Source organism: Oncorhynchus tshawytscha, linkage group LG15, assembly GCF_018296145.1.
Source record: "Oncorhynchus tshawytscha isolate Ot180627B linkage group LG15, Otsh_v2.0, whole genome shotgun sequence".
NCBI lineage: Eukaryota > Metazoa > Chordata > Actinopteri > Salmoniformes > Salmonidae > Oncorhynchus > Oncorhynchus tshawytscha.
In genome coordinates, this window is record NC_056443.1 from 19645424 (window position 1) to 19668218 (window position 22795).

The 22795-nt window shown below is 44.7% G+C and overlaps 1 protein-coding gene across 3 annotated transcripts in view; it reads right to left on the reverse strand.

The window, feature by feature from the left end:
* LOC112214584 (calpain-1 catalytic subunit) overlaps positions 1-22795 on the reverse strand; it is a 37414-nt gene that overhangs the window by 4992 nt on the left and 9627 nt on the right. For all 3 annotated transcript variants that reach the window (XM_024373446.2, XM_024373447.2, XM_024373448.2), the window contains exons 2-16: positions 20835-21500; positions 19844-19913; positions 18348-18466; positions 9935-10068; positions 9476-9644; positions 9101-9184; positions 8789-8874; positions 6974-7048; positions 6655-6815; positions 6399-6559; positions 4441-4452; positions 2021-2232; positions 1864-1903; positions 1571-1636; positions 1418-1475 (exon numbers count right to left, since the gene is read on the reverse strand). In XM_024373446.2, coding sequence (XP_024229214.1) covers positions 1418-1475; positions 1571-1636; positions 1864-1903; positions 2021-2232; positions 4441-4452; positions 6399-6559; positions 6655-6815; positions 6974-7048; positions 8789-8874; positions 9101-9184; positions 9476-9644; positions 9935-10068; positions 18348-18466; positions 19844-19913; positions 20835-21086 — 1699 coding nt within the window. In that variant the 5' untranslated portion in view covers positions 21087-21500. The remainder of the gene's footprint in view (positions 1-1417; positions 1476-1570; positions 1637-1863; positions 1904-2020; positions 2233-4440; positions 4453-6398; positions 6560-6654; positions 6816-6973; positions 7049-8788; positions 8875-9100; positions 9185-9475; positions 9645-9934; positions 10069-18347; positions 18467-19843; positions 19914-20834; positions 21501-22795) is intronic.

The window sequence follows — 22795 nt, forward strand, 5'->3', positions numbered from 1 at the left end:
ATCTGCCTGGAAGGACCGACAGTGTGGGTCTCCGTTCGAAGGATTGTGAAAGATCTCGAGTAGGCTCACATAAACAGAGATACAGTGCATTCGGAACGTATTCAGACGTTTCTATAAATGATTTGCAAATGTTTTTTTTTTTTAAATACCTTGCCTAAAAAAATACCTTCCCTAGTTAAATAAAGGTTCAATAAAAAACTTAAGTATTCAGACCTTTTGCTATTAGACTCTAAATTGAGCTCAGGCGCATCCTGTTTCCATTGATCATCCTTGAGATGTTTCTACAACTTGATTGTTGTCCACCTGTGGTAAATGAAATTGGTTGGACATTATTTGTAAAGGCACACACCTGTCTATATAAGGTCCCACAGTTGACAGTGCATGTCAGAGCAAAAACCAAGCCATGAGGTCAAAGGAATTGTCCATAGAGCTCCGAGACAGGATTGTGTCAAGGCACGGATCTGTAGAAGAGTACCAAAAAAGGTGTGCAGCATTGACGGTCCCCAAGAACACAGTGGCCTCCATCATTCTTAAATGGAAGAAGTTTGGAACCACCAAGACTTTTCCTAGAGCTGGCTGCCCGGCCAAACTGAGCAAACGGGGAAGAAGGACCTTGGTCAGGGAGGTGACCAAGAACCAAATGGTCACTCTGACAGAGCTCCAGAGTGCCTCTGTGGTGATGGGAGAACCTTGCAGGACAACCATCTCTTCAGCACTCCACCAATCAGGCCTTTATGGTAGAGTGTCCAGGCAGAAGCCACTCCTCAGTAAAAGGCACATGACAGCCCGCTTGGAGTTTACCAAAAGGCACCTAAATACTCTCAGAACACGAGAAGCACGATTCTCTGGTCTGATGAAACCAAGATTGAACTCTTTGGCATGAATGCCAAGCATCACGTCTAGAGGAAATCTGGCACCATTCCTACGGTGAAGCATGGTGGTGGTAACATGTTGTGGGGATGTTTTTCAGTGACAGGGACTGGGAGACTAGTCAGGATGGAGGGAAAGATGGACAGAGCAAAGTACAGAGAGATCGTTAATGAAAAGCTGCTCCAGAGCGCTGAGGACCTTAGACTGGAGCGAAGGTTCACCTTCCAACAGGACAACAACTCTAAGCACACAGCCAAGACAACGCAGGAGTGGCTTCAGGACAAGTCTCTGAATGTCTGTAAATGTGATTTTTCCGATTTCTTTTATTTATAATAAAAGTGCAAAAAAAAGAAGAAAAAAACTGTTTTTGCTTTGTCATTATGGGGTATTTTGTGTAGATTTGTGAGGAAAAAAACAACAATTTAATTAATTTTAGAGTAAGGTTGTAACGTAACAAAATGTGGAAAGAGTCAAGAGGTCTGAATACTTTCCGAATGCGCTGTATAAAGCACAATACTATGTTCTAATTCTATTCCTAGGCACTCACGCTTGCTGATGATCCTGTTGAGTATGGTCTGCAGCTCTGTGGCACTGATCTCCATGTCCTGTAGACACAGAAACAGAGCATGAGGAAATACTACAGTTCCCATCAGCCCAATCGCCCTGCTGTCCCCTCACTTCCCCTCCCGAGTCTCCTCACCTCCCCAGCCAGCTGTCTGAACAGACTCTTGAAGCCAGCGTCAATCTGGCTCTCGTCCAGCTGAGACTGAAACAGAGATACAGAGGAACGTCAACTCTTCTTTCTTGTTGGTAGTACTGGTGTTGGCATGTTACAGTATGGGCTTGTTAATCAAACAGGATTCTCCATGGTCTGCATCTGAAATGGAACCCTATTCCCCACACAGTGCACTACTTTTGACCAGAGCCCTAGTCAAACGTAACACACTATATAGGGAACAGGGTGCCATTTCAGCCCTTGTCTCTTCCCCTCACCTCTGCAGGAAGTTCAGCTGTGACGTCATCATCCAGCTCTCTAACACAGACAGAAAAGAACACTATTATCAATGTCCTTACATTAAATTAATTGCCTTTCTATCGTCCATAATCTCCTCATATGTCCTGTTCACCACTCTGTTTCCATATTACTCACTCTGAGTTAGCTGGTTTCTCAGAGAAAACCCTGAGGACAAAGTCTCCCTCCTTCTGGGGTTCGAAGGTGGAAGGGACGATGATGTACTCCCCGGCGGGCAGCTGGAAGCGAGAGCTCACCTCTCTCAGGTTGATGAAGAGCTCAGAGCGGGCGCTGGAACCGTGCGTCAGGAAGAAATCTCTCTTCAGGTGGATGCCTGATCTACCCACGTACTGAGAGGACAGGGAGAGCAGGGGGAAAATGAACTCACTAACCCCTGACCTCTAACCTCTAACCCCTGATCTGCCCACATACTAAGGACAGAGGGCAGGGGAAAGCAGTATGAGTGAGTTAGTTAAACTAGGTGAACCTAACCCATGTACTGATAGGATGGCGAGAAGGGAAAGCTCTGTGTGTGAATTTGTTTAATGACCTCTAACCCTTGACCTCTAACCCCTGTCCCGCCCGCATACTGAGAGGACAGAGAGAAACGGAAAGCACCCCTGACCTCTAATCCCTGACTTTATGTCTATGCTACCATAGAAATGAGGAGAATGCTACCATGCATCGCCATATGAGACAATTGGCTGTGAGCCTAAGCACAAGCTACATTGACCTTTGAGACATGCAGGTCAATATAGGCCTTTTGGCTACATTCCACTTCAGCTATGACACACTGTCCAACAGGTTCTTAATGCACTGTCCAACAGGTTTTTAAAGCACTGTCCAACAGGTTCTTAATGCACTGTCCAACAGGTTTGTAATGCACTGTCCAACAGGTTCTTAATGCACTGTCCAACAGATTTTTAATGCACTGTCCAACAGGTTCTTAATGCACTGTCCAACAGGTTTTTAATGCACTGTCCAACAGGTTTTTAATGCACTGTCCAACAGGTTTTTAATGCACGGTCCAACAGGTTTTTAATGCACTGTCCAACAGGTTCTTAATGCACTATCCAACAGGTTTTTAATGCACTGTCCAACAGGTTTTTAATGCACTGTCCAACAGGTTTTTAATGCACTGTCCAACAGGTTTTTAATGCACTGTCCAACAGGTTTTTAATGCACTGTCCAACAGGTTTTTAATGCACTGTCCAACGGGTTCTTAATGCACTGTCCAACAGGTTCTTAATGCACTATCCAACAGGTTTTTAATGCACTGTCCAATAGGTTCTTAATGCACTATCCAACAGGTTCTTAATGCACTGTCCAACAGGTTCTCAATGCACTGTCCAACAGGTTCTTAATGCACTGTCCAACAGGTTCTTAAAACCTCTTTTTCACATCCGGATGAAAACCGTGCCCAAAGTAAACTGCCTGCTACTCAGGCCCAGAAGCTAGGATATGCATATTATTAGTAGATAGAAAACACTCTGAAGTTTCTAAAACGGTTTGAATAATGTCTATGAGTATAACAGAACTGATTTGGCAGGCGAAACCCTGAGCACAATCCAAAAATGTTGAGCTCAATGTGTTTTCCCATTAGTTTTCTATGGTAATCCCTTTTTAATAGAAATATGCTTGCAGTTCCTATGGCTTCCACTAGATGTCAACAGTCTTTAGAAATTGGTTAATGTTTTTCCTTTGAGAAATGAAGAAGTATTCCTTTCCTTTCCATGTGTCACACAAAGGGAGTCAAGTCTTTTGGAGTGTGCAACCTGGAACGCGCTTCACTTTGTTTTTGTCTGGTATTGAACACTGTTTATCGCATCTTAAATTTTTTAGATTATTTACATTTTAACATACATAAGTGTGGTTTAGGAACAATGTTTGAAATGTTTGGACCAAGTTTAGAGATAACTTATTAGATACTTTGTAGTCATGTTGGGCGAGTTGGAACTGGTGTATTTCTGAATCAAACGCGCCAAATAAATGGACATTTTGGGGATATAAAGAAGGAATTTATCGAACAAAAGGAACATTTGTGATATTTCTGGGACATTTTGGAGTGCCAACAGAAGATGATCTTCAAAGGTAAGGCATGAATTATATCGTTATTTCTGACTTTTGTGTCGCACCTGGCTGGTTTCAATATGATTTGTATGTGTTTGTATGCGGGGTGCTGTCCTCAGATAATCGCATGGTTTGCTTTCGCGGTAAAGCCTTTTAAAAAATCTGACATGGCGGCTGGATTAACAACAAGTTAAGCTTTATTTTGATGTATTACACATGTATGTTTTGTGAATTTTTATTATGAGTATTTCTGTTGAATTTGGCGAGCTGCAATTTCACTGGATGTTGTCAAATCAATCCCGTTACCGGGATTCGAGCGGGAATGGGGGCGAAGGGATCCCTAAGAGGTTTTAATGCACTCTCCAACAGATTTTTTATGCACTAAATATCTCTCAAATACAGTTATGCTGTCCAACAAGTGTTTCAATTATTACACAGTTACATCACAACCCAATGTAAAATAATACTGGCCAGCATAAAATACATACCTCATTAGGAACCTGTAGAAAGACACAGAAAGACCAGAGTTAGATAGAAACATACAGTCAATCCTACTGCTTTGCAAAATATGGAAAAAGAAGAAAACGTCTCTTGCCTCTGTTGGGGTCAAATTGGGGTGAAAGAGATAAGAGACTAGTCAGACATACCACTATAAATCAACTTGGGGAGTGGACATTTACTGCTGAGCCTTTAGATAACACTGAAACAATGTTTGTATAGCTGTGGATGCATGGGCTTGGTCTCATGAGTAGAAGGTAATGACTAAGGTAGTTCCATCACAGGGGTTTGACTACAAGCACGATAAAAGCATGATAAAAGCAACTTGGACTTTTCCTATTTTGCAGAACTCAGGAGAGACATCAGTTGTATGTGTGATGTTTGATCTTCTGTCTACAGCTGTATTTAGATTTTTTTTTTTTTTTAATTGTGCACATTTTGAGTGTTCCTTATTTGTTAAGTAAAAAACGGAGCACAGAAAAACGGAGCCAACATTTGGCGAGCTTGCCAGGAGGGAGTGAGTGCAACGCCACTGCACGGAACCTGAACCACCTTCTCTGATCACCAAATTGTAAGGTAAGCAGACACCTGTTATATCGAAGTCCGTAATTTAAAAGAAGTGGGTGTTCAGTGTTTCGCTGGTATGTAAAAGTGCCGCCTCCCTCTTGTAATTATAAAAACAAAGGAACCTAAAAATGTGCCTGTATAAGTCAATGAATGTGTGGTAATTGTTGTATGTCAATGTGTGTTATATGTTATATGTATTAAGAACATTAGCTCGCCTTCTTGGGGGTGCTGGGGTAACTTCCGGAAGGGTACTCAAAAGTAGTTAGGGAGCAGAAGTTGTATCTAGCGTGAAAGTTCTGAAACGGGCGATAACCTATGGGGCACCTGGAAGATAGAAATAAACTGTTGTCTGTCCTTATGTGTTTGTTTGGTGTGAGTGAAATGTGCAGTGGGTGGGGAGATGAACGAATCGAGAATTGGTTATTTGGTCTGAGGACTGAGAGCTGTTATAAGTGGATTTTTGATAAAGAGGAGGATGAGGAACAGCATGTAGATAAAGGCATGACATTGGATTTTTGGAAGTGAGGACGACAGGAAGGAGTTCTGTCATTGTATAAGAAAAGGAGGGTATGATAAAGATAATACCTATAGGACGTATATTACCCTACACCCTGAGGAACTAGTAATACCCTCAACATATCTTGTATTAGTCGAAATACAACCTATAATTACTTGTAGAAAGATAGTTAAGGAGCCTTTTAAGTGGAATTGACATTTTGTTTTATGGGCATATGAGAAGACAGTGGAGGAAATAGAGTTCACTCTGATACAACACCCACTGACATTATTGCAAGTTAGATAATAGGTAGGAAAGGCTAGCATAGGGCACCTACACCATTATCATTACACGGCTGACTGTCAAATAAAACCAAGCTGACGCTCACCGTGTCTGCAAAGGCCTGTATAGGGTTTTTTATTAGGTAATGGCCCAATGGTGGAATAAAACGTTAGGAGTAGGACAGAAGTTATTTGAATAAAAGGTTGAACATATTTGTTAGTGACACTTTCCTACCATAGGATAGTATAGGAAATGTACAACCCTTAGTATACATGTAAAATTATTACAAGGAAGTTGAGTTCTGTAGAGATTTCCATAGAAAATGACTTTGTGACGCTATCCTCAGGGGACACTGGTGAATAATATATTACTGTTACTCTACACCCTTAAGATATAATATTAGGAATTGAAGTCGAGCATGCAGTTGTCTATGTGAGGCCCGTATGTGAAAGATATTTGATTTTATTAGAACCATTTACTATAGCCTGGAGTAAGTGAGAGTAGAATTAGGATTTCAGTATCACCCACTGTTGTTTAACACACACTGAAAGGAGATAGAGAAGAATTGATCTAGGCATATTCATACATATTACACCTCAACACCTCGTAAATGGCAAATCCGATGGTCTCCATGTCCTTGCCCTCCTTGCGTTTCTTTCTCCGGTCCTTCTGCATCAGCGCCACCAGGAAGCTGCAATCTGATTGGCCGGCTGTGTCGGGGTGCTGCAAATCGATCTTGAATTGTGGGTTGATCCAGAATGTGGCTAAGTATTGTGTGGGGGGGATGGGGGGGAAGTTATCAGAAGACATTTTCTAATCAACTGTGTACCACTTCTTTATATCCTCCCTCCCTCCTCACCAGGGAAGTTCCTGCAGCCCCCGGCCGTGCTGCCCCTCCTCCACTCCCCCTGGTAGACGGCTGAGCTCCACTTCTTCTGCTGGTTGGCCTCCAGGGCGTCTGCTGTGAGGTTACAGATCTCCAGACGCGTAAACTCACGCAGGAAGTCGCTGAATGACATCCTGAGAGGAGGGATTTAGAGAGCGAGAGGTGCAAGGCAGTGGAGGGGGAAGGGGAGAGGAAGGGACCGTCTGTCGTGTATATGACGCAACAACTCACACATTCTCTCAAGTATCGTACCCAGAGGCCATCAGACTTGGTGACACAAATACACACTCACCAGAACTCTCCGTCCTCACTGCGGTTCTGGAGTCGCCCTCTGACTGACCGGTCCACGCTCTCCCACTCTCTGGAGCTAAAATATTCGCAAATGAAAATACATTACCGACTGTATTCCATATCAAAAGGGATAGAAAACCACTCCCACTAGTTACACAGTATGATATGTAATATGACACCTGCAGTATAAAACCATTCTCACTAGTTACACAGTATGATACGTAATATGACACCTGCAGTATAAAACCACTCTCACTAGTTACACAGTATGATATGTAATATGACACCTGCAGTATAAAACCACTCTCACTAGTTACACAGTATGATATGTAATATGACACCTGCAGTATAAAACCACTCTCACTAGTTACACAGTATGATACATAATATGACACCTGCAGTATAAAACCATTCTCACTAGTTACACAGTATGATATGTAATATGACACCTGCAGTATAAAACCACTCTCACTAGTTACACAGTATGATATGTAATATGACACCTGCAGTATAAAACCACTCTCACTAGTTACACAGTCTGATACGTAATATGACACCTGCAGTATAAAACCACTCTCACTAGTTACACAGTATGATATGTAATATGACACCTGCAGTATAAAACCATTCTCACTAGTTACACAGTCTGATACGTAATATGACACCTGCAGTATAAAACCATTCTCACTAGTTACACAGTATGATATGTAATATGACACCTGCAGTATAAAACCATTCTCACTAGTTACACAGTATGATATGTAATATGACACCTGCAGTATAAAACCATTCTCACTAGTTACACAGTCTGATACGTAATATGACACCTGCAGTATAAAACCATTCTCACTAGTTACACAGTCTGATACGTAATATGACACCTGCAGTATAAAACCATTCTCACTAGTTACACAGTCTGATACGTAATATGACACCTGCAGTATAAAACCATTCTCACTAGTTACACAGTATGATATGTAATATGACACCTGCAGTATAAAACCACTCTCACTAGTTACACAGTATGATATGTAATATGACACCTGCAGTATAAAACCATTGCATTCTCACTAGTTACACAGTATGATATGTAATATGACACCTGCAGTATAAAACCATTCTCACTAGTTACACAGTCTGATACGTAATATGACACCTGCAGTATAAAACCATTCTCACTAGTTACACAGTCTGATACGTAATATGACACCTGCAGTATAAAACCATCACTAGACAGTATGATATGTAATATGACACCTGCAGTATAAAACCATCACTAGTTACACAGTCTGATACGTAATATGACACCTGCAGTATAAAACCACTCTCACTAGTTACACAGTCTGATACGTAATATGACACCTGCAGTATAAAACCACTCTCACTAGTTACACAGTCTGATACGTAATATGACACCTGCAGTATAAAACCACTCTCACTAGTTACACAGTATGATACATAATATGACACCTGCAGTATAAAACCATTCTCACTAGTTACACAGTATGATATGTAATATGACACCTGCAGTATAAAACCACTCTCACTAGTTACACAGTATGATATGTAATATGACACCTGCAGTATAAAACCACTCTCACTAGTTACACAGTATGATACATAATATGACACCTGCAGTATAAAACCATTCTCACTAGTTACACAGTATGATATGTAATATGACACCTTCAGTATAAAACCACTCTCACTACTTACACAGTATGATACATAATATGACACCTGCAGTATAAAACCACTCTCACTAGTTATATGATAGGCAACATGAGAGGTGTATAGCAGTGTTTCCTTCTCTTACTTGTCACTCCAGGCACCAGTCCACTCTATCTCTCCCCAGGGGTTGCGGATGCGGACCAGTTTGGTCATATTCCCCCTGTACACCACCTGATGGAGAGGGATACTGCATTACACAGATGTATCGTAGCTGGGAAAATGGCCACCCTTCTCTCAATTCAAATGTGGTTGATGTACAGGTAAAGGTAGAGACGTTTTGTATTCGTTTTAATGCTGTCTTTTGTGTCTGTCTGTTCCCGGAACTCCACTAACACATGATGCAATTGGGGGAATTGACCCCTGAGTGCCACTCGAACCAGAGCAGTCATTGGCTCACCTCGTCGACCCCGGTCACTGAGTAGGCGTGACCTTTCACCAGCTTCTTAAAGGTCACAGCCTCCATGTCCTGACTACCGGTGATCTGGGGACAGAAGACAGAGTCCGAGTAAGCGTTTCACTGTGCTGTTTACACCTGCTGTATCCTGGTGCACGTGACATCCGTTGACTTGATTTGATTTGAGAGGATAAACACACAGGGACTTATGACACACTGTTACATGTTCCAGTCAGGGACATGATATGACAAAGTCTGTGAAAATGATGACGTCATGCGAAACATCCTGGTTCTTAGCACCGCGTTAAGCTGATTAAAATAGGCAGTGTTTTCTATGACATAATCGAAGAAATGAACGTAACAAATCTGAGTACTGACGTCTATGGAGCAGCCCAGCAGCGATCCTCTCTCCACGGCCCGGCTGATGATGCTGTAGAGGTCAGAGGGCGCTTTCCTCAGCTCATACATCTCCGTTACCCCTCCTGTGAAGTCCTCAAAACCCTCTGACGTGCTGCCTCCCGACAGGGCCTCGTAACAGCCATGCAGCCTGCAACGAGGGTGGACAATTCTGTATCACAAGACTATTTAAAAACAGACATTTCTGTACAATATACACACACAGGACGTATGCATATAGACATATCAGTTTACATAATTTGTATTTACATTTTGGTCATTTAGCAGACGCTCTTATTCAGAGCGACTTACACATATCATAACCCATAAGAACATACATGTATACAGAGTGAAATAAATGCAAAGCCCATGTATACAATCCTTCTAACCACCCTCTTCTCTCCTTTTTCTAAACTCCTCCCATCCCTCATCCCTCCTTACTTGGCGTAGGCTTTCTCCAGCAGGGCGCTCCAGAATTCTCCTCCCTCGGCAGAGTGGACAAAGAGTAGCTTCCCATCCTTCACCGGCAGCCTGTCATCGATCACCACCTCCACCCACTCCCCATACTGCCAGAACTACAAAACACAGACAGTAGGGAGACTATCAGAACTACAAGACGCAGACAGTTGAACTACAAAACAGACAGTAGACCTACAACACACAGACAGTAGAAATACAACACACACATTAGGGAGACTACCAGAACTACAACACACAGACAGTAGTACTACAAAACAGACAGTAGAACTACAACACACAGACAGTAGAAATACAATACACAGATAGTAGGGAGCTCAATATCACTACCTTTACCCACTCTCCAACCTGCCACTGCAATCTGAATAGGGATAGGATGAAGTGAGATGCAGCTAAGCACTGATTTAAGGTCAGTTTTACACGTAGTGTATTAGTAATGTATTCGTTCTTGGTGCTTGTGCAAAGTAGCACAAGCACCAAGAACGAATACATTTAACATTGAAGACAAGCTCTGATTTCCCCTCTAGTGGTGAGGGTGAGCTGATCGCAGAACTGTGCCCAGGGGGTAACTTCTAACCAGAGCGGAGCTTTTAGTCACTTACACCCAATGACCACCAGGTGGCAGAAGTGGCATTAGAACAATATCATCATCGGGCTCAACAGGGAAGAGGGAGGAACTAAGACCGAGGTAACAACCACAGGAATTTATGGCAAGATCTTGAGCAATCACGCTATCTTCCTTCCAATACACATGGGTTCCATGTAGCCTGTCTACACCACTGTGATGTTAGTATGCTTTTAGAGGGAGAAATACAGGCTGTCCAATAATGTATGTACCATTCTCCTCAGCTGCACGTAGCTAACTGATGCAGACCTACGGCAAGGCAATATAGCTCCACCACCACAAAATCACATCAGGGACACCAGAACATTATATAGAGTTTGAGGTATGTGACTCTGGGATACATGAATGTAACAATACTGAAGTGTCAAAACCAGCAGTGACAATGACACCTAATTAGATTCAAACTGTTTTGACTCGTGACTTCCAAATAGTGGCAGGGGGAGGGGATGTAGAGCATAGAGCCACAGCTGAGCTGTTATTGTGTGTGTGTGTGTGTGTGGGTTGGTGGTGGTGGTGGTGGGGGGTGTGATAGAGACAGGGAGAGATAAATGGTTAATTTTGCATGCTCTGCAGGGCTAAAGTGACTGCTGGGACTGTACGGTCGACTGCAGAACAGGATCACATGATCGGCTGGGTTGACACAGAAGTATTACAACACCCCCTACGCCCACCAACACACACAGAGGGGGAACCAAACCATGAGCCACTGTTTACCCTGTTAGCCTTTATGGGGCAAATCCTAACTTCCACGTTAAGTAGAAAAGTGAACATTTGATGTAGGTGGAAGTTAGTATTCAACCCTATCAAAACTATCTCTTACAGTATCTATTTAGCAGAGTAGAGGTCTGTTCCATATAAATACCAATCAATTTGGGAACTGAATTGCATACTAGTTCAACGGACAGGAGAATTGAACTAAAATTGACCCCAACGCTATCACAACGATATCTGATGTAAACACACCAGTGCTGGCTACAAGGAAAGTAAACCAAATATCCACATCTGCGTAGCAAGCTTGAGGGAGTGTTGTTTGTCCTAGAGCCGCAGCACTTCAACTGTGCAGTTCCTTTCACCTTCTGATAATAATATCTTATCAGCAACCTAGAGATTTTCAAATTGAAAATTACAGGCATACTGTAATCTGTTTTACAATACAGGATTTGTTGAGTCTCACAGCTCATCTCTGCGCCTAGCTAAGCACATACCGCATTCCCAGAATCTGCAGCACAGCTCCCCCTTTGTCTGGCTAAACCAATTAGAACATCCAATTACATTTGGGAGGATGAGTCACCCAGGCGTACGAGATCTGGCACAGGATCAGGAGATCTCAACAAAACACTATTATTGGGTTTAGACGGTGTGTGTGTGTTTCTTAGTATCTTTGTGGGGACCAGAAGTCCTCACAAGGATAGTGGAACCGGGAAAAATCTGAAAAATCTGGACATTTTGCCGGGTCCCCACAGGGAAAAAGGCTATTTTAGGCTAAGGGGTTAGGTTTACGTTTAAGGTTACAATCAGGGTTAGGGTTAGAATTAACAATAGGGGTTAGGTTTAGGAGGTGGTTTAGGGTGGTTAGGGTTAAGGTTAGGTTAAGGGAAAACAGGATTTTGAATGGGAATACATGTTTCGGTCCCCACAGGGATAGTAAAACAAAGTGTGTGTGTGTGTAGAGGGAGATCTCAACAGAACAATGTATTACTGGGATTAAACCTTCAACTGTTAACTAACACACAGGCCACACAATGGAGAAAGGGATATATGGTGAATTAGATCACATGCACATAGAGTTGAAGCCGGAAGTTTACATACACCTTAGCCAAATACATTTAAACTCAGTTTTTCACAATTCCTGACATTTAATCCTAATAAAAATTCCCTGTCTTAGGTCAGTTAGGATCACCACTATATTTTAAGAATGTGAAATGTCAGAAAAATAGTAGAGAGAATGATTTATTTCAGCTTTTATTTCTTTCATCACATTCCCAGTGGGTCAGAAGTTTACATGCACTCAATTAGTATTTGGTAGCATTGCCTTTAAATTGTTTAACTTGGGTCAAACATTTCAGGTAGCCTTCCACAAGCTTCCCACAATAAGTTGGGTGAATTTTAGTCCATTCCTCCTGACAGAGCTGGTGTAACTGAGTCAGGTGCCGTCCCTAGGAGGGGTGCTTCACTTGAGTGGGTTGAGTCACTGATGTGATCTTCCTGTCTGGGTTGGCGCCCCCCCTTGGGTTGTGCCGTGGCGGATATCTTTGTGGGCTATACTCTGTATTGTCTCAGGATGGGAGTTGGTGGTTGAAGTTATCCCTCTAGTGGTGTGGAGGCTGTGCTTTGGCAAAGTGGGTGGGGTTATATCCTTCCTGTTTGGCCCTGGGTATCATCGGATGGAGCCACAGGGTCTCCTGACCCCTCCTGTCTCAGCCTCCAGTATTTATGCTGCAGTAGTTAATGTGTCAGGGGGCTAGGGTCAGTCTGTTATATATGGAGCACTTCTCCTGTCTTATCCGGTGTCCTGTGTGAATTTAAGTATGCTCTCTCTAATTCTTTCTTTCTCTCTCTCAGAGGACCTGAGCCCTAGGACCATGCCTCAGGACTACCTGGCATGACTCCTTGCTGTCCCCAGTCCACCTGGCCGTGCTGCTGCTCCAGTTTCAACTGTTCTGCCTGAGGCTATGGAATCCTGACCTGTTCACCGGACGTGCTACCTGTCCCAGACCTATTATTTGACCATGCTAGTCATTTATGAACATTTGAACATCTTGGCCATGTTCTGTTATAATCTCCACCCGGCACAGCCAGAAGAGGACTGGCCACCCCCCACAGCCTGGTCGCTCTCTAGGTTTCTTCCTAGGTTTTGGCCTTTCTAGGGAGTTTTTCCTAGCCAACGTGCTTCAACACCTGCATTGCTTGCTGTTTGGGGTTTTAGGCTGGGTTTCTGTACAGCACTCTGAGATATCAGCTGATGTACGAAGGGCTATATAAATAAATTTGATTTGAGGTTTGTAGGCCTCCTTGCGCACACACGCTTTTTCAGTTCTGTAATTTTCTATAGGATTAAAGTCAAGGCTATGTGATGGCTACTCCAATACCTTGACTTTGTTGTCCTTAAGCCATTTTGCCACAACTTTGGAAGTATGCTTGTGGTCATTGTCCATTTGGAAGACCCATTTGCAACAAAGATTTAACTTCCTGCCTGATGTCTTGAGATGTTGCTTCAATATATCCACATAATTTTCCATCTTCATGATGCCAACATAATGCTGCCACCCCCGTGCTTCACGGTTGGGATGGTGTTCTTCAGCTTGCAAGCCTCCCCCTTTCTCCTCCAAACATAACAATGGTCATTATGGCCAAACAGTTCTATTTTTGGTTCATCAGACCAGAGGACATTTCTCCAAAAAGTAAGATCTTTGTCCCCATGTGCAGTTGCAAACCATAGTCTGGCTTTTTTTATGGCGGTTTTGGAGCAGTGGCTTCTTCCTTGCTGAGCGGCCTTTCAGGTTATGTCGATATAGGACTCCTTTTACTGTGGATATAGATACTTTTGTACCTGTTTCCTCCAGCATCTTTACAAAGTCCTTTGCTGTTGTTCTGGGATTGATTTGCACTTTTCACACCAAAGTATGTTCTTCTCTAGGAGACAGAACGCGTCTCCTTCCCTTGCGGTATGACAGCTGCGTGGTCCTATGGTGTTTATACTTGCATACAATTGTTTGTACAGATGAACGTGGTAACTTCAGGAGTTTGGAAATTTCTCCCAAGGATGAACCAGACTTGTGGAGGTCTACAATTTTTTGGGCTGATTTTCCCATGATGTCAAGCAAAGAGGCACTGAGTTTGAAGGTAGGCCTTAAAATACATTAACAGGTGCCTCCAATTGACTCAAATTATGTAAATTAGCCTATCAGAAGCTTCTAAAGCCACGACATAATTCTCTGGAATTTTCCAAGCTGTTTAAAGGCACACTCAACTTAGTGTAAACTTCTGACCCACTGGAATTGTGATACAGTCAATTATAAGTGAAATAATCTGTCTGTACACAATTGTTGGAAAAATGACTTGTGTCATGCACAAAGTAGATGTCCTAACCGACTTGCCAAAACTGTAGTTTGTTCACAAGAAATTTGTGGAGTGGATGAAAAACGAGTTTTAATGACTCCAACCTGAGTGTATGTAAACTTCCAACTTCAACTGTATTTAAGGCATGAATGAGTTTATATGCCAGTAGGTTCATAGACACATAGCTATGTTTTTTCCTCTCATGCCAGCAAGGAAACTGTTTAGGACATAAATAAGTAGGCTATGACTGTGGAAATAAATGTGACAATGAAAACATGTTGCAATATTTCTGCAATCAGTCAATCATCTTTTTAAATAGGGGTTTCTTATTGTCACTTCCTTTTGGCAGAGGACTGGGGGTGTAAATTCCAGTTAGTGTGTTAGTAGTGTTACTTCTGTGTGGTATGCAAATGTATGTCACGACTTCCGCCGAAGTCGGTCCCTCTCGGCGTTCGGAGGTCGACGTCACCGGCCTTCTAGCCACCGCCGATCCACTTTTCATTTTCCATTTGTTTTGTCTTAGTCTTACACACCTGGTTTCACTCACCCAATTACCTGTTTATTATTTAACCTCCTGTTCCCCATGTTTGTTTGTGAGTGATTGTTCTTTGTAAATCGGTCCATTACTGTGAGCTTGTAATATTTGCCTTGTATTTTTGTATTTTGAGTAAAGTACGTGAACGACTGTTCCACCTAAGGCAGGGATGAGGAGCGAGCAGGATTTTGCTTTGGACTTCCGGACCCTGGCCGCCAGTGCGGGATGGGACAACAGGGCCCTGATCGATCACTACCAGTGCAGACTGCGCGAGGACATCCGTCGGGTGTTGGCCTGCCGAGACACCACCCTCACATTGGACCAGCTGGTGTACCTTATTGATTCTCCTGCGTTTCCTGTGGTGCTGGGCCTACCCTGGTTGGCCTGTCATAAACCCACTATTTCATGGCAACAGAGGGCTCTCAAGGGGTGGTCAGAAGAGTGGTCAGGGAGGTGTGTGGGGGTTTCCATCGTTGCGACTACGGTGGAAAGTCCAGACCAGGTCTCCACCGTGCGCATCCCCTCAGAATATGCCGATTTGGCTCTTCTGTAAGAAGAGGGCGACAAAATTACCACCCCATCGACGGGGGGATTGTGCGATAAATCTCCTGGTAGACGCAGCACTTCCCAGGAGTCACGTGTATCCCCTGTCACAGGAGGAGACGGCGGCTATGGAAACATATGTCTTCGAATCCCTGGGGCAGGGATACATTCGGCCCTCCACCTAACCTGCCTTTTTTGTGAAGAAGAAGGATGTGGGTCTGCGCCCGTGTATTGACTATCGAGGGATAATCAGATCACAGTGAGGTACAGCTACCCGCTGCCTCTCATCGCCAGTGCGATTGAGTCAATGCACGGGGAGCACTTCTTCACAAAATTGGATCTCAGGAACGCTTACAACCTGGTGCGTATCCGGGAGGGGGACGAGTGGAAGACAGCATTTAGTACCAACTCAGGGCACTATGAGTACCTCGTCATGCCGTACGGGTTGATGAATGCTCCATCAGTCTTCCAGGCCTTTGTTGACGAGATTTTCCGGGACCTGCACGGGCAGGGTGTAGTGGTGTATATCGACGACATTCTGATATACTCCGCTACACGCGGAGTATATCGGGGTCCCCAGTTCACGTCCAGGGTCTGGAGAGCGTTCATGGAATGTCTGGGGGTCTCGGTCAGTAACCGGCAGGTGGAGAGTAAACCAGGATGTGGGTAGGTTTCTGCGGTCATATTGCCAGGACTGGCCAGGGGAGTGGGCGGCGTTCATGCCCTGGGCAGAGATGGCCCAAAACTCACTCCGCCACTCCTACACTAACCTCTCTCCTTTCCAGGGCATACTGGGGTATCAGCTGGTTCTGGCACCGTGGCATCAGAGCCAGATCGAAGCTCCTACGGTGGACGAATGGATTAAGCACTCGGAGGAAACCTGAGACGCCGCCCATGTGCATCTACAACGGGCCGTGAGGTGGCAAAAGGCGAGCGCCGACCGCCACCGCAGCGAGGCCCCGGTGTTCGCACCGGGGGACCAGGTCTGGCTGTCGACCCGAAACCTGCCCCTCCGCCTGCCCTGCCGGAAGCTGGGTCTGCGGTTTGTGGGGCCATTTAAAGTCCTGAGGAGACTGAACGAGGTATGTTACAGGTTACAGCTTCCCCCAGATTACCATATTAACCCCTTGTTCCATGTGTCTCTCCTCAGGCCGGTGGTGGCTGGTCCACTCCAGGAGTCTGAGGTGCGGGAGGTTCCTCCGCCCCCTCTGGGGCCCCGGCGTATGCTGTTCGAGCCATCCTTGACTCGAGGCGTAGGGCGCGGGGCCTTCAGTACCTCGTGGAGTGGGAGGGGTACGGTCCGGAGGAAAGATGCTGGGTGCCGGTGGAGGACGTCTTGGGCACTTCGTTGCTGCGGGAGTTCCGCCGTCTCCATCTGGATCGCCCTGCGCCTCGTCCTCCGGGTCGTCCCCGAGGTCAGTGTCGGCGGGGGGGGGGTACTGTCACAAGGTCCCTCTCCTTGTTCGGGCAGCGTTCGGTGGTTGACGTCACCGGCCTTCCACCGCCGATCCCCTTTTCATTTTCCATTTGTTTTGTATTAGTCTTACACACCTGGTTTCACTCCCCCAATTACCTGTTTATTATTTAACCCCCTGTTCCCCATGTTTGTTTGTGAGTGGTTGTTCATTTTAAATCGGTCAGTTTTTGTGGGCTTGTAATATTTGCCTTGTATTTTTGTATTTTGATTCATGTACTCGTTGATTACTCATCTCTGCTGTCCTGCGCCTGACTCTCTACACCAGCTACACACAGGACGCTATTACAATGTAATAGTACTGTGTTTGCATTAATGGCTGCCCGCCCCTTGGCTGCCTGCTGCTCAGTCTAGCAGCAGTAATGGTTACTCTGAATGACTGGACAGTGGTCAGCACTAGGCTAGCAGGCTCCGTATTGGCTCCTGTCTCTGTGTGTGTGTCTCTCCGTCTCTGTCCTGGAACCCTGGCCCCCAACTGAGTCGGACTCTATTAATGTGGGCAGCTGGCTGCCATCAAAGGGTTCGGTGAGAGGAAAGCTGAGTGAAAGTGAGGGCCGCTACAGTGGGCACTGGACACGGACACGCAAGCACCACCTGGTCGCCCATGCATGGAGACGTCCATTTAGAGGGCAACTGTGGTGTCGCTTTAAGGTTCTATACAGAGAATGATAGGTGTGTCTGTGTGTCAGAGGACTGGTTTTGTGTACAAAGCAAAGGTCATCGTGATAAGGCCTGGCAAGAAGCAGGAAGCGTGCCTTGGAGTGAATTAAGGTACATTTCTTGTTTTTATTAGCCCACATGAGATGGAAATTTGTCTTCTGCTTTTATCCACCCACCCCTCCCTCCTACCCCTCCCTCCCGATATACATACATACGAACACATATTAGGTTAGAGATGCTGGAGCAGAGGGCAGCCGCATGCTGCATCCAATGAGCAGTTTAGTGGGTGAAGTTCCTTGCTCGAGGGAACATAGGCGGTAGCTGGCACCTGAGATTGCCTCCGGTTGCCAGCTCACTCCCCGCCACAACTTCGAGTTCACTTCAAGAGTAGCTAAATATCTGTATTACTGTATATTAGTATATATTATCGTATAGATGTATATACAGTCAAATCAGAAAGAGGAAGTGAGTGTGTGGTGACCTGGAAGTGGAAGATGCCAGCGTACTGGCCTCCGAAGTCCTGTCCATGAGGCACCACTCTGTGGAGGAGGTTGTCGTTCAGAGTCAACGAGGCTATGGCTGCCAGCAACCAGCAGTCACCTAAAACACACACACACACACACACACGTACACACACACACACACACACACGTACACACACACACACACAGGAACACACACAACATAATACATCAGTCATAGGTAGACTATGCTAATGATAGCAATGCATTGTATCAGTCCCTTAAAAAAAAGTCACCAAACATTCATCAGTCGGTAGTGTTTGTTTTGACCACCTGGAAATACTCTGGCCGTTAGTCATAGCATACAAGTAACGGCCAGAGATTTTCTGATCTCGTAGCACGGTAAGACAAAACTCCTGGCCCTGTTCATCATTCACCTCTTTAAAAGTTCCCAACTGTTCTTCCTTTGAATAATTCCGAGCCTCAAGGCTAGGTGAAGCTAACTGACTAAACTCTCCGCTCTGGTTAGACTTTTTAATTACAGACAGATACTGCTGTCTGTTTCTCACTGCTGTGGGAACGGAGCACTTCAGGCTTAAGTGGTGAAAACCTTGTAATACTGGAATGCACCTTATAAGGAAAGCGTAACGAGAGAGAGGTCCGAGAATCTGTTCACACACACTTCAACCTGACCCTATGTAACATCCAAGGAGTGTGTTCGAATTTGAACTGTCTGGACCTACAGTATGCTGATTAAATAGCTCGATCTACTGTAACTCTAACAGAAGAGGTCATACAATACAATGCCCATGCAGGGTAGAGGCATAGGCTGAAAAGCCCACAGAAGACGCCACGGTTGGGCTTGGCGTGCTGAAAAAAAGATAGTAGTACCGCTTCCTTCTAATGTGACATGATCTATAAATAGGGGTGAACGCCTATTGTTATCCAAACGCAGACGAAGGCTGTATGCTACTGCTAAAAATACATTCAAACTTAAAGACTACTCCAGCGAGGGCAGGTTTTATGTATGCCTTTTAAACCCCGGCACCCAAATACTCTTTGCTACAACACACTTTAGAGTTGAGCACACCACTTCTTCTTTCTGGGCTCGGCATGCCGCATATTTAAGAGAGGGGTAGGCAGCCAGCTCTCTCCCAGCATTTGATTCAGTACCAAGAGATGAGAAGACTTTCAAATCAACCATTGGGCTCAGAGTTAGTATGCGATACAGTACCAGGCAACGTGTATACCTGCCCTATGTTTACTGTAGTGGCGGTATAGTACCAGTGCATCTCAGCCAGAGGGAGGTTGTTACTTTGTTTATAGATGTGAGATAGCAGAGCAGAGTGTAAATTATGCATCGCACACAGTGTTTGTAGAGGAATACACAAGAGTACCAAGATTGCAATCAAATCAAATCTCTGCACGCGCGCTCTCTCTCGCTCTCCTGACTAAGTGGTTGTTCCATCGGGCTCTCAGGCTCTCCACCAACCCTCCTTCTGAGACCTGGACTCACCTAAAGCTCCCTGGCAGATATCCGTGCGAGTGGCTCCATCCACTATGAACTGGGGACGGGTACAGATCTCCTGTAGACAGAAAGAGAGAGGGGGAGAAAGAAAGAAAAAGAGAGATAGCGAGAGAAAGGGGGAGAGAGGAAGAAAGAGAGAGGTAAGATATGCCAGATTGGTGTTGTTGTTGCTCACAAACATGCACACACACACACACACACACACACACACACACACACACACACACACACACACACACACACACACACACACACACACACACACACACACACACACACACACACACACACACACACACACACACAGGTAGGCTGACATTTCTCTTTTCCTATCACCACAGTGTTGACACTGCACTGCAGCACTGGTAAAGCCTGTCGTCCTTGTTGTCATGGCGAAAGGCGTCCCCGTCAGTCACACAAGTGCCTCATAGAATACATTAAAAACTGGCTGAGACATTCCTGCTAAACTACCGAGTACTGCATCTCCTCTCTCTGCCTCCCAACCGCCCCTCATCCACAGATAACTCAAGACACGAGCAGCGTGAGAGCTAGCTAGCTAAGCTATAAAAAGCTCTTCCCGCATTTTGAGCTGAGGAGCGAAGCAGCATGGTGTGTGTTCTCTCCGGGGATGTCGATATTGCAGTTCTGAGGGGCGAGGTGCTGGAGGAGATGCATTATGAAAGGGAATGAGGAGAGACGGAGTGTGAAGAGCATTAGGATAGACATGCACGCCAGCTAGGACACACACACACACGGGATAAGACACACACACACAAACTATTGCCAAAGACAATATATAATTATATAGTACTTATAGGGGGCCTTTAAGGATCGGGTCTAAGAATCATCTCAGTAAGGCTCAGATACGGTCTAGGTTCAGTAGGTGAGTTTTTCCTGGTCAGGTAATATGGTCGGGAAAAACTACAAGAGGCTCAGTAAGTATAAGGAACAGGCAGTCCCAGCCGCAGTATCATCTCACCGTAGGTCTCATCCAGCGTACTCCTTGGGTCTTGGAGGAGCGTGGTCCCAACTCATTGAACCCCAGAGAAGAGGAGGCGCATGGGAACAGGCTGTCCTCAAACAGGCTGCGGCTCTGGAGGCACCGGGCCCTCAGCGACTCAAAGTCCTGGCCCTGGAACTTGACTGCGTTGTGGTTCTGGCCCAGACCCTCGTCCCGGTCCCACTGGCTGCGCAACTTGGCGGCCATCCCCGAAGCATACACCTGCTCCATTCTCACCTGGCCGTAGTCGTATTTGGCTGTGGCCGAGGTCAAAGGTCAAAGCTAATCCAGGGAGCCAGTCAGGGAGGAGGTTAAAGGCTGACGTTCAATTAGGAATCAGACATAGAACAGCAACAGCCAAATATGAGGCTAGAATTGTAGATGAGGTGGTGATAATAGGCTGTGACAGGCAGATGGCTTAATGGAGAGCAGTGACAGTCCTAGTCATGTAAAAAGTGGTAGAGTGGGGACTGGAGGATGGGCTCAGAAGGAAAACATCTTCTTCACAGCACCAGGCAGATCTCAGAGTCACGGCAACAATTCACTGATTGGCTGGCTGTAACTTTAGCAGACAGGGCTTAGAAGCCAATAGAATGAGGTGAGACTCAGCGAGTTGGCTGTACCTTGTTGTCCCACCAAAAGCCCCTGGAGAAGGAAGCGAGAGAGAGAAGGAAATTAGTGAAATTCAAAACACATAAATATCTGTTTAACTCATGTAAGAATGTATACTTCATTCAAATACAGCCTGTACAGCTCTGTGCAGCACAGACAAAAGAAAAAAGATACAGATAGCATGAGAGAGTTAGCAAATAGCACTTTGACCCCCTCCCCCCGACTCCTATAAATTGTCAACCCGCCGTGCACGCTAGCTAGCAGAGGATTGCACTGGGATTACTCACAATAATAGTCAAACTGACTTCAGTTCAGTTCTCAGGTGAATAACATAGTTACTCATTGTGAACAAAGTTGAGTCATAAGTGCTTGACTTGGGGAGTCCCAGCTAGCATATAACATTCTGAGAACCATAGGTTTCTTAGGTGGGAATTACAGTACTTCAACATAACGTTTCCTACAGGTTTCCTTAAGGTTCTATTTCAAGTAATGTTCTCAAATTGTTCAGAAACTGTTTAGAAACAACGTTCTTCTGTGGGAATTTCAATACTTTGTTATAACACTTTCACAGGTTTCCTCATGGTTCTATTTAAAGTCATGTTCTCAGAACGTTCAGAGAACGTTAAGAAACAACGCTCTTCAGTGTGAATTTTAGTACTCCAGCATAACGTTCCCTACAGGTTTCCTCATGGTTCTATCTAAAGTCATGTTCTCCAATTGTTCAGAGAACATTAAAAAAACAACGTTTTTCTGTACGAATTTCACTACTTCATGATAACGTTTTGTACTTGTTTCCTCGTGGTTCTATTCAAGTCATGTTCTCAGAATGTTCAAAAACAATGTTCTTCTGTGAGAATTTCAGTACTTCAGCATCATTTCTTCCCTGCAGGTTTCATCGTGGTTCTATTTAAAGTCATGTTCTCAAAACATTCAGAGAATGCTCAGAAACAATGTTCTTCTCGATCCTGTTAAGTGTGTTCAGGTGTGTCGTCTGCGCCCACTAACTAGCCACACCTGATCTTAATGAGTGCTTGTTTACATTGAAATGGGGTTTGAATTGACTAATTAAATAGCTTTGTGCTAGTAAAAAAAACAACATGCCATGCTAGTTCCATCCTGGTGGCACAGTGGACTAATTCCATGGATAGAGAACATTACAGGTTTGAATCTCTGGCAGAATAAAAACATTTTTGTGTCTTTGTATAATTCATGCCTAAGCAAATTCATTTCTTTGTGCCCTTATCTGTGCTTGGAGTTCAAAACAGTTAACCCAAACTAAGCTACCAGTGTTATTACAAGTCTTATTAAAACATTCTCAGAACGGTATT